The sequence below is a fragment of the Perna viridis genome, chromosome 13 (assembly GCF_037379345.1).
Source record: "Perna viridis isolate PV_CMFRI_1.1 ecotype Kerala chromosome 13, ASM3737934v1, whole genome shotgun sequence".
Lineage (NCBI taxonomy): Eukaryota > Metazoa > Mollusca > Bivalvia > Mytilida > Mytilidae > Perna > Perna viridis.
The window spans coordinates 23,776,889-23,796,067 of NC_142457.1; the positions used below are offsets into that span (position 1 = coordinate 23,776,889).

Below are 19,179 nucleotides of genomic sequence, written 5' to 3' on the forward strand. Positions count from 1 at the left end.
AAAATAAGCATCCAATACTTTTATAATTTACACTGTAAATAGATGTATCACACTTGCCCCATTACTGTATCACTAAAATGCTTTTCCAAGAAAATGACACCACATGAAAGTGAGAGATTATTAGAAATTTGACAACAGGCAATGTATTGAATCACAATCTGATCGTAGGCAACATGTATCATTAAAATTTGAAGTAATAAGTTAATACACAGAACACTAATTCACTTCATGAAGGCTAGTCGAATTTGCCTAGCAGAAATTATGTTTTTCAAGTTACATATTATTCCACTAAATCTCATTAGGGTCTATAAAATAATGACGAAGCTGGTCCAAATCCAAGATGAAGCGTGATAATGTTGCAGCAATTTCCACTTAGTACAAAACATGATTTTCATTGAATTGGCACCAGACTCCACATTCAAGTTAGATAACTCCTTTTTTCCCTAAAATCCTTTATTTTTATACATTTTGCTTCTCCTGTCCAAAGCTCCTTTTCTTTCTGCTTAAATGAAGTTGGTATGCTGTTCCTTTCTGATAATAAATTTGTTATTTACTTAGTTCATATTATCTTACAGCTAAATTCAAAGTGGTTGGCTATATACCACATGTAAAGTTTGGTAAGATGTCAAATATCAAGAATTTTAATTTCGTACATGTAATCCCACTATTATACACAAATGCATGTGAATGTAAATTGGCTATAGTTACTCCCAACATTTATTCCACTAATTTTCTGATAGTAACAACTCGATAAATGTCAAATTATTAAATTTTTATTTTTCAATACATTACCCACACATGTTGCAAAACAGCTGCACATATGTAAAAATAAATAGTATATTTAACACACTAAATATACAATTTCATGGTTCATTTATCACATTTATCCATTTATCCATTTGTAACTTGTAAGTGAGGTATTGAATATTCATAAATATTTAACGATTGTCGACAAAAAAATCAAAAACTTTCACTACTTCACATCCATTCAGAAAAATAAATTCTTAAAATACTAGTAGCTTAGATATATTTTATTCTGATGAGCTCATCCAATCCAACAGTAGTCTGTACAATAATCTAAATATTCCAAAAAACGGATTCAAAAGTCGAAATTCATTCAAACCTTTCACTTTTTACATGTTCAGTAATGCACCTGCAAATGCATGTACAGTTGTATAACTATTTTCCACCCACTTTCTAATCAGCTCCTGTTTTGCTTCAGACTTCTCCGGGTCACTTCATTAACTTGAATCGGCCAAGTTAATCACGTAAAAATTATGACTATTATCTCATTTCAAATCAATCAGCAAAAATCATAAGTATCATTTAGCAAATCAATACATTGGAATGCACTGCTACACACCAATATATATATCTCTCCACAGAAAATGTGTAACATCTTTCACACGCTATTGCAATCAATACTTCGGTTAAACTTTACATGAATCAGACGTAACAAGATGCATGTTTGATTAATAACTTTTCTCCATATTTTTGCGGATTTTTGTTCAAAACCACAATTCTCAGGTAAGAAAAATTATCTTCTGCAACTTAGTTAATCAAGGTCAATTAAATGTTTTATTCCACAGGATCAAACAAAGTAAAAATAAACACCAAAATGATCCAGATCAATATCTAGCATCAGCATCTGCATGTACTGAATCTACCTTTTCACAAAAGAGTTGAAATTTAAATTTTAATTTTCACATATATCTTAGTTATCAAATAAAATAATCCTCAGTTTTTTCATCCTTTTCATAAGATATTTCTCCTTCAAGCTAGGTCATTACAACATCTTGACAGAACTACTTCATTTAATCACCCTACAGTAGACTTATTTTCCCTCACTACAGAAAACTTCTGTAGGTAAAAGTTCCCTTTTATGTGACATATAAGTAGAGTAATACAATATGGATATACCATGTACATAAGTCAATGTATGTAGGCAAACAAGAGTATGATATTGCACTGAAATTTCACCCCAAATTTATCATTGTAAACCTATTGAATTTCAAAGTCCTTATAAATCTGGCTCCATTAAAATAATCACTTCTAAGTCCAACAAAACAAGGGTGCCTCATTTCCCATTAAGGAATGACTTGTATTTTTTTCGTCTATGAAGAAAAAAACTCAATCACATGGTGTGCACCACAAGCATTGAGATTATTTCAAATAAACTGAAAAAATATAACAGTCATTCCTTATTATTTAATATTAATGTCAAATTTAAGGAGTATATCATAAAAAATCAGTTGATGATGTCACATTACAAAAGATGAATAAAAATGATTAACCTCTTAAGTAGTACTCCAGCTAAGAATCATGCAAAATGTGTTTCATGGGTAAAGAGCCTACATAATTTTTATTTTTGATATTTTATTTGCACTGCCATAGTTAATAGAAATTAACATACGGTTTTTCATATAACTCATGTTCTTAGGAGAAAAAAATTATATAGAATGCACTGCAGACTTCAAAATTACCGGAAATAACTCTGTTTGTTTGTTTGTTTGTTGGGGTTTAACGTCCGAGTAGCAATATTTCAGCTATATTCAGACGATGAACATGAAATTGATGATAAAATGAACATGAAATGATGATGAAATGAAAAAGGGATGGGACACAAGGACAATGGGGTTGACAAATTTCAGTGAATGACAATCAAATACAATAGAATCTATTTGATATTCAATGTTGATTATCTCCTACCAGCAGGCAGATTTGAATGAATAATTACACATTTCATAGTATAGACCCATAAAACAAGTAAATTACAAAAATGAAAATATATAGCCTTTTCCGGGGTGTATCACATTTTTCAGATTTTGCATGATTCTTACAAAGACAACTACTTAAAATTTAAGCTTGTTACTTCAGAAATCAACTTATTTATCAGCCTCTTTATTGGGACTAAACACTTCACCCCTTATATAATTTCATGAACCAAGAAGTTAACGTTAAAGAACATAAATACATGTATATTACAGCTATAATATTTAATATATTCAGTGGAGTGTGGGATAGCAAGTTAGTCCCAATCATAAAATATAAATATAAAATAGGGCCTGGAAAAAATTAAGCTGTTAATATACACATGAACTTTGACCTCATGACACATCAAAATATGTTTTCATTGCCAAATTACAAGATTATCCTTGAAACATAGTCACTTTCATAGCAGGTGTAGTTAATTAATCCTAAAACATCATGGACTGAAATCATTTGACCCATACACCTGCACTACAAATTTTCTAAGTGAAAATGGGCCATAACTCCTGAAGGATCAATGCAATATACACTACAATCCAAAGAGTAAAAAATAAAAACATTATATGTTGGAATGGCCTTAGCCCAAAAAAGTAAAAAAGACATTTTTTTGATGAAATAGCCTAGGTTCAAAAAGGTAACTACTACATAATTGGTCCAGGTGTGGTCTTTTATAGTTATTACAAACAACTAGTACTAAATGATTAATGTATTACTATAAAATCACCCCCTAAATATCATAATTAACTCGGGGTCACAGTATGTTGTCTCCTTAGCCATAATTTCTTTGTGATTACTTTTAACAGAGTACACAAAATAGATCTAATTTGACAGCAATAGATGTTCAAATATAGGCTTATGGAAGTTAGGAAGACACATAGAAATGGGTGAAAAACTAGAGTTTACAACTTTAGCATGTACATGTAGTTAAAGCAACAGACTTATCAAGTTGATGTCCATATATTAGGCTAATGGAAGTTATGGAGACACAAAGAAAAGAGGTGAAAAACTTCAGTTTACAGCTTTAAAATGTGGACTTTATTATAGCAACTGATTTATCAAATTGCACTAATCCCAAATTCTCATACAATTTTTTTTCAAAACAAAATAATCTAGAAGTAATCATAACTGATCTACCAGTGTGCAGGACTATATACAGTGAAATCATACATCTACATGTGGTGTAAAAGCAAACTAACAATTTTAGTATGCAGTCTTAGCAGTTGGGTTGATTTATCAGATTACACTAATCTAAAATTCTCCGATATATCTAGATATTACATAATCTAGCAGTTAATCATAAAATCTCTAGCAGTTTACAAAACACATAGATATATCATCAAGTAGATTTACAGTGAAATCTGCCTGAACTGAAACATGAATAAACCAGAAACCTGTTTAAACCAGTCATAATCTGTAGTCCATTTATGACAGGCTCATTACATATTCAACCTGTGTGAAGTGAACACCTGCCTTAACTAAACATATTCTTCTGTCCTGGAGAGGCACATTTTGAACAGGTTTTACTATACATCAAAGGTTCAAATTAGTGGTGGTCCAATATCCAGGACCCTCAACTTCTTCCCTAGGATCAAGGACTTTTGAAATTTTATTGACTTCGGTCCTGGACTTTTTTCTTTGAAACTTTATTGATGATATTTGGTTTTCCTCAAGTGGACCAATGATTTCAAACGAAAAAATTTCAAGAGTCTTGAAAATTAACTTCAACCAATGCAATGAAACATTTCATAAAGGTTTGCTGTCAAAATTTCTAGCCTCAAAGTCCCATAAATATGGCAGAGAGCAAAACATTACTGTGGAAGTACTTTAATTCTTGGATACCAATTTTCAAGGATAAGGGAAAAAACACAAATTCATAAATTCTTGAATTCATGGTTTTGAGGTTTTCAGAATATACATCAATGAAAGTCTTCTTTACTTTAGTAACCAAATTTAGTGGTTTGGCCTATCCACAAAAACCATGAACATTGGTACCCCATGAAAAATAATACTTTCACAGTAATTAAAAACACAAGCACAAGTTAATCTATGATAATATGCACCTGGACAGCAAGGGCAAAATCTTTAAGCACAGGAAAGGTGGGATTTATTTTGATAGGTTACTAATGCAAGCATTTCAAAGCCTTGGCTTCTAGAAATACATTGTAGCTATGTCACGGTTGTACAAGTACACAACACTTTACATAAATAAATTCAATCGATTCTATTTTTTTTTTTTTTTTTTACTTTAACAAATTTACCTAGAAATAGTAAGATAAAGTGTATCAATTAATAGTGAAGTCTGGTAACCATGTACTTCCTAGAGATTATCAGGGTTCATAAAGTCCAGGGTGGAGTTATAACTATGGTACTGAGGGCAGCATGATATCGTACAAAATTTTATGGAAACCCATTTAAAATTTCTATATCAGGTAAGAATAAGCTTTATTGCAAAGTTGACTGCAAAATACATTTTCATATGTTCTTTGTTAATTGAATATGAGATTCTAAAACATAAGTTACTGCCAAAGTTAATGGTCTTAAGATCATAGAAGTGTGGTCCATATCTTCATACAAGGAAAACTTCAATGTGATTATGAATACAAAAGGAGACAGACAAACAGACAGTCAAACAAATAGAAAATTGAATTTGTCTTATATAAGACCTTTTCATATAATAAGGGTTACAGGAAATTTTTTGGACCTTAACTTTTTACAGAAGAGTACCTAATGATTGATTAAAAAAATCTCTGTTAGCAAGTTGACTACAATACCCGAAATCTAAAACTCATTCCTTGCTGTCTGTCAAAGAAAAGGGCAATTAATGAAAGACTCGCACAGTCTTACCAATACAAAACCAAAGCTCTGTCAACTTCCCTTAAATTCTTTTTCATTTCAAAGACCATAGATCTTCATTGATGACATCTTCATTGGAACCCAAACAAGAACCAGGTCATCTTATGGTCATCCTAAGGTCACCAAAAGGTTAAATGACTAATTCAAATAATTCCATTAAAGCAGTAGGGTCGCATATCTGAAGAATTCAATAACAGTATCCATAAAATATGAACATGGAAGTTTGATGGAGATTTTATAATCAATTAAGCTTGTTCTAGATGGTCAATTCCCAATCAATTTTACAAATAGTGTTCTGAATATGAGCCATACCACTACATAGAGGACAAATCAAAGATTGTGAAACAGCAGGAGAGGATCTGTAATTTCTGAAAAGGGGGTTGGAGCCTGCTCCAATCAATACCAGAGATTTTTCTACATTATCAGCTGAAATTTTTTAAGCATAAAAGGGGGACCACTTCTTCCAGGCCCTTATTTGGATCCCATTATGTACAGTAAGCCTTCTTTCTTAAGATTTAAGCCGGTTATAGTTTACGTTACTTTCCAAAAGGGTCTAACTTAAGATATTTTTTTTCCAGCAGGGTACAATTCTGGCTACTTTTCAAGCATGGCCTAGTTCAGGTTATTTTTTTAGCAGGGTCTAGTTCAAGCTACTTTTCCAGCAGGGTCTAGTTCAGGCTACTTTTCCAGCAGGGTCTAGTTTAGGCTATTTTTCCAACAGGGAATGTAGTTCAGGCTACTTTTCCCGCAGGGTCTAGTTTAGGCTATTTTTCCAACAGGGAATTTAGTTCAGGCTACTTTTTCAGCAGGGTCTAGTTTAGGCTATTTTTCCAACAGGGAATGTAGTTAAGGCTACTTTTCCAGCAGGGTCTAGTTTAGGCTATTTTTCCAACAGGGAATATAGTTAAGACTACTTTTCCAGCAGGGTCTAGTTTAGGCTATTTTTCCAACAGGGAATATAGTTCAGGCTACTTTTCCAGCAGTGTCTAGTTTAGGCTATTTTTCTAACAAGGAATATAGTTCAGGTTACTTTTCCAGCATATTTACTTCTATCTGAACTAGAGAATTCCAGCAATTGTATTTTTTTTGTTTTTGTTTTTTTTTTGGGGTTGTTTTTTGGTTGTTGTATTTTTTTCATTGAAATTCAACACATTTTTTAACGAACTGAATTTATGCTCTAAGAAAAATATATCTTAACTGATCAGGATGACAGGAACTGCTCTGTGATTGAACTTGAGGGCTCTTTCCTCTTTTACTGAATTTACCACCATACCATTTGAATTTCTTGTATAGAAACAGTGGTCATCCATTTCACAACAGTTAATTCAATTATGGCACTATTTCCATAAAACATGAAGATGAAAATTCCAAGAAGATCATAATTGATTCAGCAGCGTGAGCAAGATATTATCTGTATCTAATAACAGTGTTTCAATGAGATATGAAGCAATCTAATTATCAGCAATAAAGTCAGTAACAGGTTCCAAGAAGTTGTTAGAGGATTAAGATTTCACAACTGATAAAACATACCTTGCACACATTATTGTGCTAAACATATCCACACTCATAATCATCAAACAAGAAAAATAGAAAGTCACAATAAAAACAGAAAGGAGATAGAGAATCTTTTAAAAGGGGAGTTAACTTGAAGTTGCACACGTTGCTGTGCTATGGATACCCCACTCATACAGGAAGTTATTGGACAGCAACAAAAATTGATTACAATTTAAACCCAATCTTTATAAAGCCTCATACCAAATTTGAAATCAATCCATCCACTGGGAGCCGAGATAATTGCAACATAATTAGGATCAATGGAATGAGGGAAGCATAAAATGATGGACAGACAATGTGATTCAAATAAACCACTTAATTGTTCAGTGGGAGTATAATTCAATGTATAATGAAGCTATGGATTTGAACATACAGACAGATGGACAAGATGATTTCAGTGTGGTCCACTGGGTTGCCCTACTCTGTTAAAAGATGTTATAACATAAATAGTCCTATTTACAAAACACAACATCTATAAACTTTAATGAAATCTCTTTCCACATCCACATGATTATACATCAACACTCATAGGATGAGGTCTTCCAGATAGCACATATAGAATGAGGTCTTCCGGTTAACACAACATGTAAGATGAGGTCTTCCAGTTAACACATGTAGGAACAGGTTTTCCAGTTTACTCTCTACAATGTAGGCTTAGACTGATTGATTGATTGATTGATTGTTGGGATTTAACGCCCGAGCAGCAATGTTTCAGCTATATTCAGGCGATGTAAGTTAGAGGTAGAATTCATATTCAATATTCTCATATCTTACCGAAAGGTATGTGTTACCCCACCCAAAATCTCATGCTTAAGTTTCAAGGTAAATTTAAATCTATAAATGTTGAATCATAAACTAACTTTAAAAAAAATACAGAAGACCAATTACAACAATGACACCTCATCATATGCACCAAACATCTCTCTAGTGTACCATCCAATTATTTCAAGTAGTTTTTAGGATCTTTGCTGATGAAACAGAAATTGGGTGTTACATAATGTGTCTCCTACATGAAATGAACACTTCATATCAATAAAGATGACTGACAGGGAGGTCTCTGGAGTACATGTATCTCTATCATTACTTGGCAAATGTGAAATGAACACTTTACCACACTTAACATAGCAGAAATGTAACAGTCTGCATAAAAGAGTACTAAAGGAGAGCAAATTAACAGAAAATGAGATGATTGGCATCATTTCTTGATGATGTATACGTTGCAGAATGAAATGAACACTTAACAAAGGACAATTTTGTGCAGCAGAATAAAGCACTATTAAAATGGGACATTCAGCTTTTTCTAATTAGAAGAATCAACAATTAACTACACGAAGTGACAGCAACATATGTACAAGATTTTGGCAACACAGAGTAAACACTTTGCAGACTTTGTTGCATTTAAACAATAAGCCTTTTGCAAGATGAAATGAGCAATTTAAATTGCAGAAATTACAAACAGGGAACCACTAAGCTGGTATCCTGCCATCTAAAAGAATGTTCAGCATGCTGTTGTGCCAGTGGGAACATTCTGTTGTAGCTTCATTATTATCTAATTACTTTTTCAGGTTAATGGTTACATTGTATATAGAAGATGTTCCAATGGAGAACTGGTACACCTAAAATGCATTGCAATATAATTATATAACAGTTTACATTAATCCGGTTTATGAGAGTGTCAAGGGCATACAGCAAGTTGCTACGTGGAGACAAATGTGTATCAGATAGACAAATGAGTGTCAGAGACCCAATTAAATGAGAGCACAGGGGCAAATGAGTGTCAAGAGAGCCAAATAAATGTCATAGAGAGGCAAATGTGTGTAAGGCAAAATAAATGCCATTGAGAACCAAATGTGTGTCAGAGCAAAATAAATGCTATAGGGAGGCAAATGAGTTTGGTAAAGGCAAAATGTGTGTCAGAGCAAAATAAATGCTATAGGGAGGCAAATGAGTTTCGTAAAGGCAAATGTGTGTCAGAGCAAAATAAATGCTATAGGGACGCAAATGAGTTTTGCAAAGGCAAATGTGTGTCAGAGCAAAATAAATGCTTTAGGGAGGCAAATGAGTTTGGTAAAGGCAAAATGTGTGTCAGAGCAAAATAAATGCTATAGGGAGGCAAATGAGTTTTGTAAAGGCAAAATGTGTGTCAGAGCAAAATAAATGCTATAGGAGGCAAATGAGTTTTGTAAAGGAAATTGTGTGAGAGATCCATATAAATGTCATAGGGAGGCAAATGAGTATCACTGAAAACCAAATAAGAGTTACAGAGACAAATGAGTGTCATAATGGAAAACAAATAAGTGTCTGCCAAATTGTAGTCAGAATCATACGAGTGTTGGAAAGACAATGAGTGTTAGAGCAGATCTGTTTATACTACTTGATGACAATCCATATTTTTCACCATATTCTATGGAAATGACTCGTAAAATCCTGAACTTTCTGAAATTTTAACAAAGGTACTATGGAGATATTCACAATCTGTAGAGCATGATTTGCAGTCAAAATCCACAGAAAATACTGAAAATCCATTTAAGTAAACACCTCTGTTAGAGAGGCATATAGTAATAGACTGCCAAATGTTGAAGGGTATTTTTATATCAGTCAGTATCCAAATTTTAAGCTAAATGAGTATCATACAGTCAAATGAGATCCAAAGAGACAGCAATAAGCAAACACAAAAAGCTAAATGTGTTTCAGAAACCACCTAGTATCCAGAAGTCAATAAGGCAAAATGGATATCAGAGAGAGAGAGAGACTTTTATACTGAATGAGAATAAAAGCAACAAGATTCTGCATAAATTTCATGAAAAAATAATTTTTAAAGTTAATCAAGTTAACTGTCATACATTTTGAACTGGATCTCATATAAACAACACCCTACAGGATTGTCAGTTACAACTATTTAACCTGTACTTCTGACTTAACAATACTATCTAGAATCAAAATGGTCTATGACACCCATCCAAGGGAGAGCAAAATCATGGCCACAGTAGACAGCTGATCTTAACATACATGTTTAAAGGCTGCTGAAGGAAGACCTAGGCAGCGGGTGGCACCTGCCAAATTTTGTTTTCAATAAATACTCATCCTTTAGTGACTTTGAACTCACGTTTTCTAAGAAATAAATGTTTGTTTGTAATTTACTGAAATTTATCACATAAAATTCAGACACTTTTAAAGAAAGTGGGATAACTCTTTGATCTGTTCTTAATTCAGTTGATTTTTTTTAAATATATTCTGAATCATCCCCTTTCAATACAAAAAAAATCCCTCCTCATTCTGACATCCTACTAAATTTTAAATGCTATAGGAAAAAAAATGGTGGAATAAAATTTTACCTGTGCCTCCAATATCAAAGGATCTGCCTGGTTTCTATATGCACAGATGTAAATAAAATGCACTATACAGGGATATTTTAAATTTTCAAATACTTTTCATCAAGTCTTTAAAGATAGGTTATTGCAGAACACAGGTGGTTGCTAAGAAAGGTTATTGCTGAATACAGGTGGTTGCTAAGACAGGTCATTGCAAAACACAGGTAGTTGCTAAGACAAGTTACTGCAGAACACAGGTGGTTGCCAAGATATGTTAATGCAGAACACAGGTGGTTGCTAAGACAGGTTATTGCTGAATACAGGTGGTTGCTAGGACATGCTACTGCTGAACACAGGTGGTTGCTAAGTTATGCTACTGCTGAATACAGGTGGTTGCTAAGACAGATTTAAAGACCTGTATAAATGTAAAGTAGTACGTTTTTCCAATAACTCCAGGATCAATGATAAATGTTACCTGCTCTCTAAAAGAAGAAATACGTATTCAAAACACAGCCAAAGATATATCCTGCCTCAATTAACTTACAATAATGTTCCTATTAAAACATATAATATGAAGGGAGAGTGTTGATGTACAACTATAAACAGAAGGCCATTCTGAACGTTTTATTAGTTAATATTGATCCACAATTACTTTCTTGATTTACAATAAAGCCCTACTCTATTAAACAGATAGAGAAACTCCCAACATTTGATATAAATATTCACTAAGCACATATAAGAATATGTTTCTTGCATTTTTGGCATACTTTAAAATGTGGTTTGGTATCTTGGTATGTTTTTACTTTCAGAATAAATGGAGCAGTGATTTTTAAAGGTGTTGCACACTTATTGTGAAGCAGACCTTTTCTTAATAACTATTCACATTTTTTTCTTTTGGATAACTGCCACTGCATAATGATTAAAAACGTTTGCACCACAAATCCTAACAACCGGTAAGTTGAAACACCTTAAGTCAGTCAACCATTCCAGTTGACCAATCCATATGTTTAACTATACCATCCAGTTTCAGGATCTATTTTCTTAGTAACCTCAACCAATGAAGAACAGAAATATCTTGGCACTAACAATATATATAAAGGCTTTCTGATGACTCAGATTTTGTAAACAAGAGCTGTAGTGAAAAAGATTATAGATAAAGTCACCTTCCTTGCACAGGTTCAGATCCATTGAACAAAAAATTGTTTATTATAAAGCTGTCATGAGTTTTATTCATTGAAATTCCAAGATAGTTATTGAAAAGTACAGAAATGCCATGATAGATTGAAACCAGTCCAAACTAAACCACCTCTTAAACTGAATGATTTGTGCTCTTAATATCATAAGCTTCCGAAGTGCAGCTTGACATGACCACAGACGTTCACTTGATACATCATTGAATTGAGATTGATTAACCTTTTTGACAAAGTGTGGATTTCAGACACAGACTGAATTTGGCAAAAATTTTCGTATTCCTGAACAATCTGCCATTAAAATGCATATATGTATTCATACATCGTTTTGTGTGTGTCAATAAAACTGGAAAAACAAGGTCTACATAATTATCTACTTTTTCAGACCTATAAAATTTCATTTTCTAAGGTCCCTGGCCTCCAACCCAATTAACAGACAATTTTGGGGTCTGTGATTTTCCTCAAGTGGACCATTGATTTGTAACTCAGAAAAGTCCAGGACCTTCCATTCTTGATAATATGAACCCCATGACTTCTGAGCAGATAAGTGAAATACTATCTACCAAGATTCATCAAGTTGGGATGCAAAAACTTTATAAAAAAAAAAAAGAAAAAAAAATTTACATACAAATTTGAAATGCCACGTTTGGAATATTGAATAATAAAAACACTTTATGATTTAACAATTCAAAGATTCTCAAGAATTCAAGAGTTAAGTAACAAATGCCATCAAAACTGCTAAATAATAAAGCAGTGCTTACAAAATGTTATGAAATGCTTGTTCTGGTTATTTAAGGAGGTAGCCCTATGGTAAGGGACATAACTCTTGAAATCAGTGATATGTTTGTATCATATTCAATTTTACCAAAGCCTATCAAGCTTTCATTTGAAACAGACGTTACTTTGATGTTTACATGCAATTGATGGAAAATACTGAATAAAACATTCAAATGATATGTAAGAGTTGTGTCCCTTACCTTAGGTCTATCTCCTTAACCCCATTAACCCAAAACAGTGAGGACAATAAGGTTACAGACCACCAATTCAACCAATGAGCATTTGGAACGTACGCAAAAATAGTCCTACGCAGAAATTACCCCTGTTCCTCACAGTGCTGTGAAAAAAGTTCTCATCTTATTTAAAAAATTTAAACAGTTTCTGAAAGGAAAAACATTTCTGTACATTTTATGGGTGCATTTTGCTTCTTGTGATGTGAAGCCTAATCTCCATAATGATTTTTAAATATACCCCTATCTTGTGAAAACACTGGGATTTCCCATGCTATTTATAGACCCTTCACTTCCGGTGACCAGTACTGCACTGCAAGTCTGCTAACCCCACATGCCATTCTGAGGATTGTGAGCTGACATATGTAGAATCATGCTGATATATAGTCATCTGCAGGTTAAAGTTAAGGTAAAGTCCAGAGAAGCCATTGAATATTGTGAAATTAGCATAGAAGCCTATGGGAAGTGGAATTAGTGGTTTTTAGCCTTAAGATGAAGCCATGGCAAAATGAAAAGTTTCTTGAAATAGCTTTAAACTACTTGAAGATCTTGTTAACTTTGCCATGAGAGGAATACACTACAAAAATCCTTCAAAATATGCATTTTTTTAAGTTATAGGTCCAAATTATGGAAAATTGGTCTTTTTGGCTGATTTTTATGTCCTATCTTGTAAAAAGTGTAGAAAATTTAGTAAAAATATCAAATATTAAACTTTGAGGGCTATATTTACCTAAATATGGTAGTAATAAGCACTTGAAATCAAGTTTTGTGTAGATTTGAGCAAAAATTAGGTTAGAAATGAGGAAAAACTCACTTTCATTACTGCGGTTAAGGCCATATAAGCATTCCCCTATGGCAACATGGAAAATCCATTATTGAGCACTTTTTTTGCATTAGGTGCCCTTTACTGGTCATGTTTTAATGTGAAAACACTGTATTTACAAATTCAAAGCCAAATATATCACCTTTTGTGAAAATTTAAAGATTTAGGATTTTTGACAGGTGATCAAGAAAAAGGGGGAGGCATGTCAGAAATAAATTTTTAAAAATAGACCAATTTCTCAGAAAATGATTACTTTTAAAACTATTTCTTCATTAATATTGTTAAAAAACAAGTTGTGATTGATATTTTTTATTTAAAAAGTCACAAAAAGTTCTTTGCAAATATTTAATGCATTTCAGTATGGTAGAATATTTTCACTTTTTTGCTCGCACAACCCTATATTTAAAAATCAAATATTTAAAAAAGTGCTTGTCACATTTCACTGAAACTTTGCAAATGCATTCAGTATGTGTGTAGGAAGATACCTGTATAGTTATTTATTTTTTCTAAGACAAAAAGTGACTCTTTAGGTTACAGACCACCAATTCAACCAATGAGCATTTGGAACGTACGCAAAAATAGTCCTACGCAGAAATTACCCCTGTTCCTCATAGTGCTGTGAAAAAAGTTCTCATCTTATTTAAAAAATTTAAACAGTTTCTGAAAGGAAAAACATTTCTGTACATTTTATAGGTGCATTTTGCTTCTTGTGATGTGAAGCCTAATCTCCATAATGATTTTTAAATATACCCCTATCTTGTGAAAACACTGGGATTTCCCATGCTATTTATAGACCCTTCACTTCCGGTGACCAGTACTGCACTGCAAGTCTGCTAACCCCACATGCCATTCTGAGGATTGTGAGCTGACATATGTAGAATCATGCTGATATATAGTCATCTGCAGGTTAAAGTTAAGGTAAAGTCCAGAGAAGCCATTGAATATTGTGAAATTAGCATAGAAGCCTATGGGAAGTGGAATTAGTGGTTTTTAGCCTAACCCCTAAAATCAATCCCATTCTTCCTTTTGAGGTACATGTACAATTTTAAAAAGATCCATTCACATATTTAAGCACAGATTGATAAAATAATTAATCAGTATGTTGATAGATACCAGCTGCCTATAAAACACCTGTAAAAGATGATATCAGGTAATATTTACCCTAATTATTACTTCAACAAGTCATATTACTGGTCCAGCTTTCTGACAGAGAGCAGACATCAAATCACCTGTTTTAAACAACATCTGTAGTTTAAAAAGCAGGTGTGTTGATTCCATAAATTAAAATATACAGAAATAATAACCCTTATCTTCATCAGTTGTAGAATCCTACAATACTAACATTGGATCATTGATAACGGGGAAGATTTGTGAACATGTACTGCAAAAAAGAATTAATATTCATGGTGTAGTTAAATTCACTATTTTGGCAATGGACAGAAAAACACAAAAATATAGTTCCTGAAAAATTTGGTTTTAACACTATATAACGTTACTCATTTTTCGAAACTGTGAAAATTTTCATGTGACAGAATCAGCAAATATTAGCAGCCGCAAAAATTAATATGTTTACAGGAATTCAATCTCTGTCTTTACCTTCCTGAACCAATGTAGCCTTGTCAAGTTAAAAATAAATTTGGTCTAGTTAGTATTCTGAGAGATTTTCTGGTTTCTCAGGCCATTCAAGGTTAATTTCTTAATTATTCTTATGTACTTTTACCAATTAACCAATTAAGAATTGAAGGTAATCCTTTGACCTATTTATTGGTAAAAATTAATGAAGGTTAGGTGCTCATCTCATTTACTTTTATGAATAAAATGGGTAATGAGGCAGCTTCAAAAGATATGAGAACCAAGGAATTATAATTAGCTTGCCTGTAAAGGCAAAAACAAAGCTTTTGGGTTTTTGTAAGAAGATGAGAAATATTGGATACAGACTAGCCAAAACGGTGAAGTTACTTGTGAGTGAAGACTTTAAAAAGTTTCAAATTACAGATACCAGACATGATTTTATGAGGTCTACACACAAAGCGGAAATTGGCAAAATTGGAAGTAAATATACAGTAAAAGAAGAATTGAAACAGTAAAATCCGGATTTGAAATAGGGAAATTCTGCTAAAAAGCAGAAAACAATCATGTCTGAGATACTACAAAATTGTGTGAAACCCCATAAAATGCAGTACGTGTGTACTAACTTCTAAATAAATACCTTTGCAAACAGTAAAATAATATTTCAAACTGACGGTTTCAACTTTTCAATTCAATACAAAGAAAGTAGATCACATCATTATAAATGTAACAAGAAATATAACACATTACATATGGTAGAGTAATAGCTTTTTAATGGCATTATCTTGGATTTAGATATAAATTCTACATAAATATAAAATTATCTCCCATAAATACACATAAGGTGGTCAGGAGTTATCTGCCCATTGTCAATAAGCAGCTTGTAATCCTTGTTTGATGAGCACAGTTTCAAGCAAAGGGAACTTATTAACATAAACAGTATATAAACATTAAAAATATTTCCATATATATTCCTACCTTAGCTGCTCCAGCAGGTTCTCTCCCTCGCTGACTGTGTTGATAGCAGCCTCAATAGTTGTCTCCCTTTGTTGGTTGAACTGGGCCAGCAGCTGCTCAGCTCCTTCCACAGTATCAGCAATTTCAGAGCTTTGTAACTCCTGCTGGAGTTCTTCTAACCAGCAGGTTAACTAGACAAAATAATAGTAACAATGGTTAATGCTAATTTATAAATGCAGGGATTGATTTTTTTCACTAGCTAAATACAGCAAGTACTGAAAATTTACAATCGCTAAATTTAAGACAGACATACAGGGGTGGTATAACAAATCTATTTGTCAAGGGCATACAGAAAATTGTAAGCAGAGAACAAAGCTGAAATGACAAGAGATGGGAGCAGAGATCAAGAATGCAGACCTGTTTATGCAACTTCATGACAATCTGTAATTTTTGCCATACTTAATGATCCATAAATCTAGAATTTTGTGATTTTTAACATACAAAGTAGGTACCATGAAGAGATTCACAATTTGTAGAATATAATTTGCAGTCAAATTTCATGGAAACCATGTAGAATTTCTGTTTAAGTCAACAACGGTGTCATGGTAAGGGAATTTCCTGTGCTTTTTTGAAGAACTCGTATTAAAGTTTCCACATCAAGTCCAGTTTAACATGACAAATTGAGTCATCTACTAAAATGGCCGAGATGTACATACAAGGTAATTAAGTGGACATTATAGTGGTTCTTTTAAAGCTAAAAATCATGTTTTATTAATTTTTTTTTAGAGGAATAGCAATTATGTATGGGTATTAAAATGTAAGCCTTCTGATATAATGTTTTCATAATTTTAAATAATCAATCCTATTTTTCAGAATGTTAAATGAGAACTAAGAAGGCAGCTGATAACCTCACCTCATGCACATGTGTATAAAAGAAGACAGTCATATCCAAGGTGACACGCCTTCGTTCTAAAGCAGTAATAAAGCTGGCCATTCTCTCTTCAAGTTCCTGGGCTTCCTGGTAGATTTCTTCAGGGTTACACTCCCCTGTCTGAGCAAGCTCATCAGCAGCAGCTAGAAGTTTGTCAGCATTGGTTATAGTGTTCTAAAAGTTGGGACAAAAATCTGTCAAATTGAGACCTGATTTTTTCAAGATCAACAAATGAAGCATAAATTGGCAAAATGGGAAGATGATATACAGTAAAAAAGAATCATTCATAGCAGCAAAATCTGGATTTGAAAAGACATAAATTGGCTTTAAAGTGGAAGAAAATAAGGTATGCAAATTGACAACATACCTGACTTCTTTCACAACATTCATTTTTTGCTATAAAAAGGCCTATCCCTCAAACAGAAATGATGAAAGAAAAATATCATGAAAAATTAATACAAAACTCTTTTATGTTTCAGGAAACAACAAATCTGAATTGGAAAGACTCTATCAAAGACTGTTTCAGTTACAGCACACACAAATTTTTTCGCATTGGAATATCTGGCTTAATAAATTCAGTTTTAAAATTTCCGTTATACACCCACTGACACTAGCATCCTTTAACAATATATCACCAATGGTTAGGATTTTCCATGCAATACACAGAACTAACTGTATGTTTCCCTTTTAAGGCCATATTTTCCACTGTTCTGTAAACAGGAAATAAATTACCAATTTTCAAAATTTGTAAATAAACAATAGGAACAAGGAAGATTTTCAGCATTCATTTTCATGTAATTATTTTTAGTATATTTTTTTATATTAGTGGATTCAAAATATTTACTTCAATTTTTTAAATGCAAAAAAATACCTTTGTTAACCTCGACCAGTATTCCATGGGACCTTAAAGTTTGAAAAAATGCTTGGTAAACTAATTCTTCAAACAGCAAATAGAAAGTTAAAGTGTAAAAATAAAAACAGACAGCAGGAATTCAAATTAGTGGTAGTCCAATGTCCAGCATCCTTGAATTCCTTCATATGACCTCTGACCTATTAAATTTCATTTTCTAAGGTCTCTGGCCTCCAACCTATTTAACAGACAATTTTAGGGTCTGTGATTTTCCTCAAGTGGACCATTGATTTGGAACTTGGAAAAGTCCAAGACCTTCCATTCTTGATAATATGAACCCCATGACTGCTGAGCAGATAAGTGAAATGCTATCTACCAAGATTCATAAAAAAAAAAAGTATTACATACCTGAGCAACAGTTTCAAAATGTTCATGACTTTTCTGTAAAGCTTTTCCTCTCTGTAAACTCCTACCAATGGTTGTATTCTTTTTCAAAAATCCATCCCCATGGCTGTCAAGCCAATCTATTACCTGAAACAGGGATAAAATATAAATGACTAACTTATTGCTTAAGTGCTTGTTTGTAATTGGTGCCTGTTCTACCAAAGAACATGATTCATCTACTTGTATGGCAAACTAGAAAGTACAATACAAAAGATTTCAGGTCTCAAGTACATAAAGAGAGCTTCAGATATTGTAAATGTATTAATTTTCCCGGTTGCTAATTTTTGTGGATTATGTCATATTTTCACAGATTGAAAAACTAATAAGTGATACTAGTGTTAAAAATCAATTTCACAGGGAATTTTTTGGGTGCTTTTCAGTCTGCAAAAATGGCGAAAATTAATACATTTACAGTAGAAAGAAAGTAATCAAGGGAACCAAGATTCTAGCGAAATCAAAAGAATGCAATCAAGGGGTAAAGACGGGGAAAACAGATCCACAAAACAAAAAAAATGAAATAACCAAAATAAACAGTACACAGAAATGAAAGTAAATGAGCAACTCAGACTCCACTAAAAACTGGTAGCAAGGACCAGGTGCAATGGTAGAGTAAGTGCCCTCTGCTTTTCAAGGAACACCCATCAAGTTGCTTATAAAAAGTCAAGTCCAAAGTAGACAAAAGAGGAAATCATTGTTGGTCATTTTTAAGTTCCATCACTGACTTTGATTGTGATCTTGTTGGTCAAGTCAATGTGTAGAAATAAGTTACTGTAAGTACCTTGCTAGCAAGATAACTAACTAGGCAAAAGTCCACAGAAAGGTAACCACTTCACTTAACCCAAAGGAGAAAGTTTGGTAAGGACTCCTTTTAGCCACTTAATTTGTGCATTTTTAAAAATATGATTAAAGCTGATTTCTAGG

At 32.9% G+C, this 19,179-nt stretch overlaps 1 protein-coding gene and 1 long non-coding RNA gene across 4 annotated transcripts in view; one reads left to right on the forward strand and one right to left on the reverse strand.

Moving 5' to 3' along the window:
- Positions 1–19,179, reverse strand: part of LOC148600061 (triple functional domain protein-like) — a 210,575-nt gene that overhangs the window by 160,600 nt on the left and 30,796 nt on the right. For all 3 annotated transcript variants that reach the window (XM_088558975.1, XM_088558976.1, XM_088558978.1), the window contains 3 exons: positions 18,223–18,345; positions 16,947–17,138; positions 16,055–16,224 (listed from right to left, as the gene is read on the reverse strand). In XM_088558975.1, coding sequence (XP_088415101.1) covers positions 16,055–16,224; positions 16,947–17,138; positions 18,223–18,345 — 485 coding nt within the window. The remainder of the gene's footprint in view (positions 1–16,054; positions 16,225–16,946; positions 17,139–18,222; positions 18,346–19,179) is intronic.
- On the forward strand, positions 1,326–18,229 carry LOC148600065 (uncharacterized). The gene is made up of 3 exons (XR_015918096.1): positions 1,326–1,527; positions 16,907–17,310; positions 17,444–18,229. It is a non-coding gene; the product is annotated as an uncharacterized LOC148600065 (long non-coding RNA).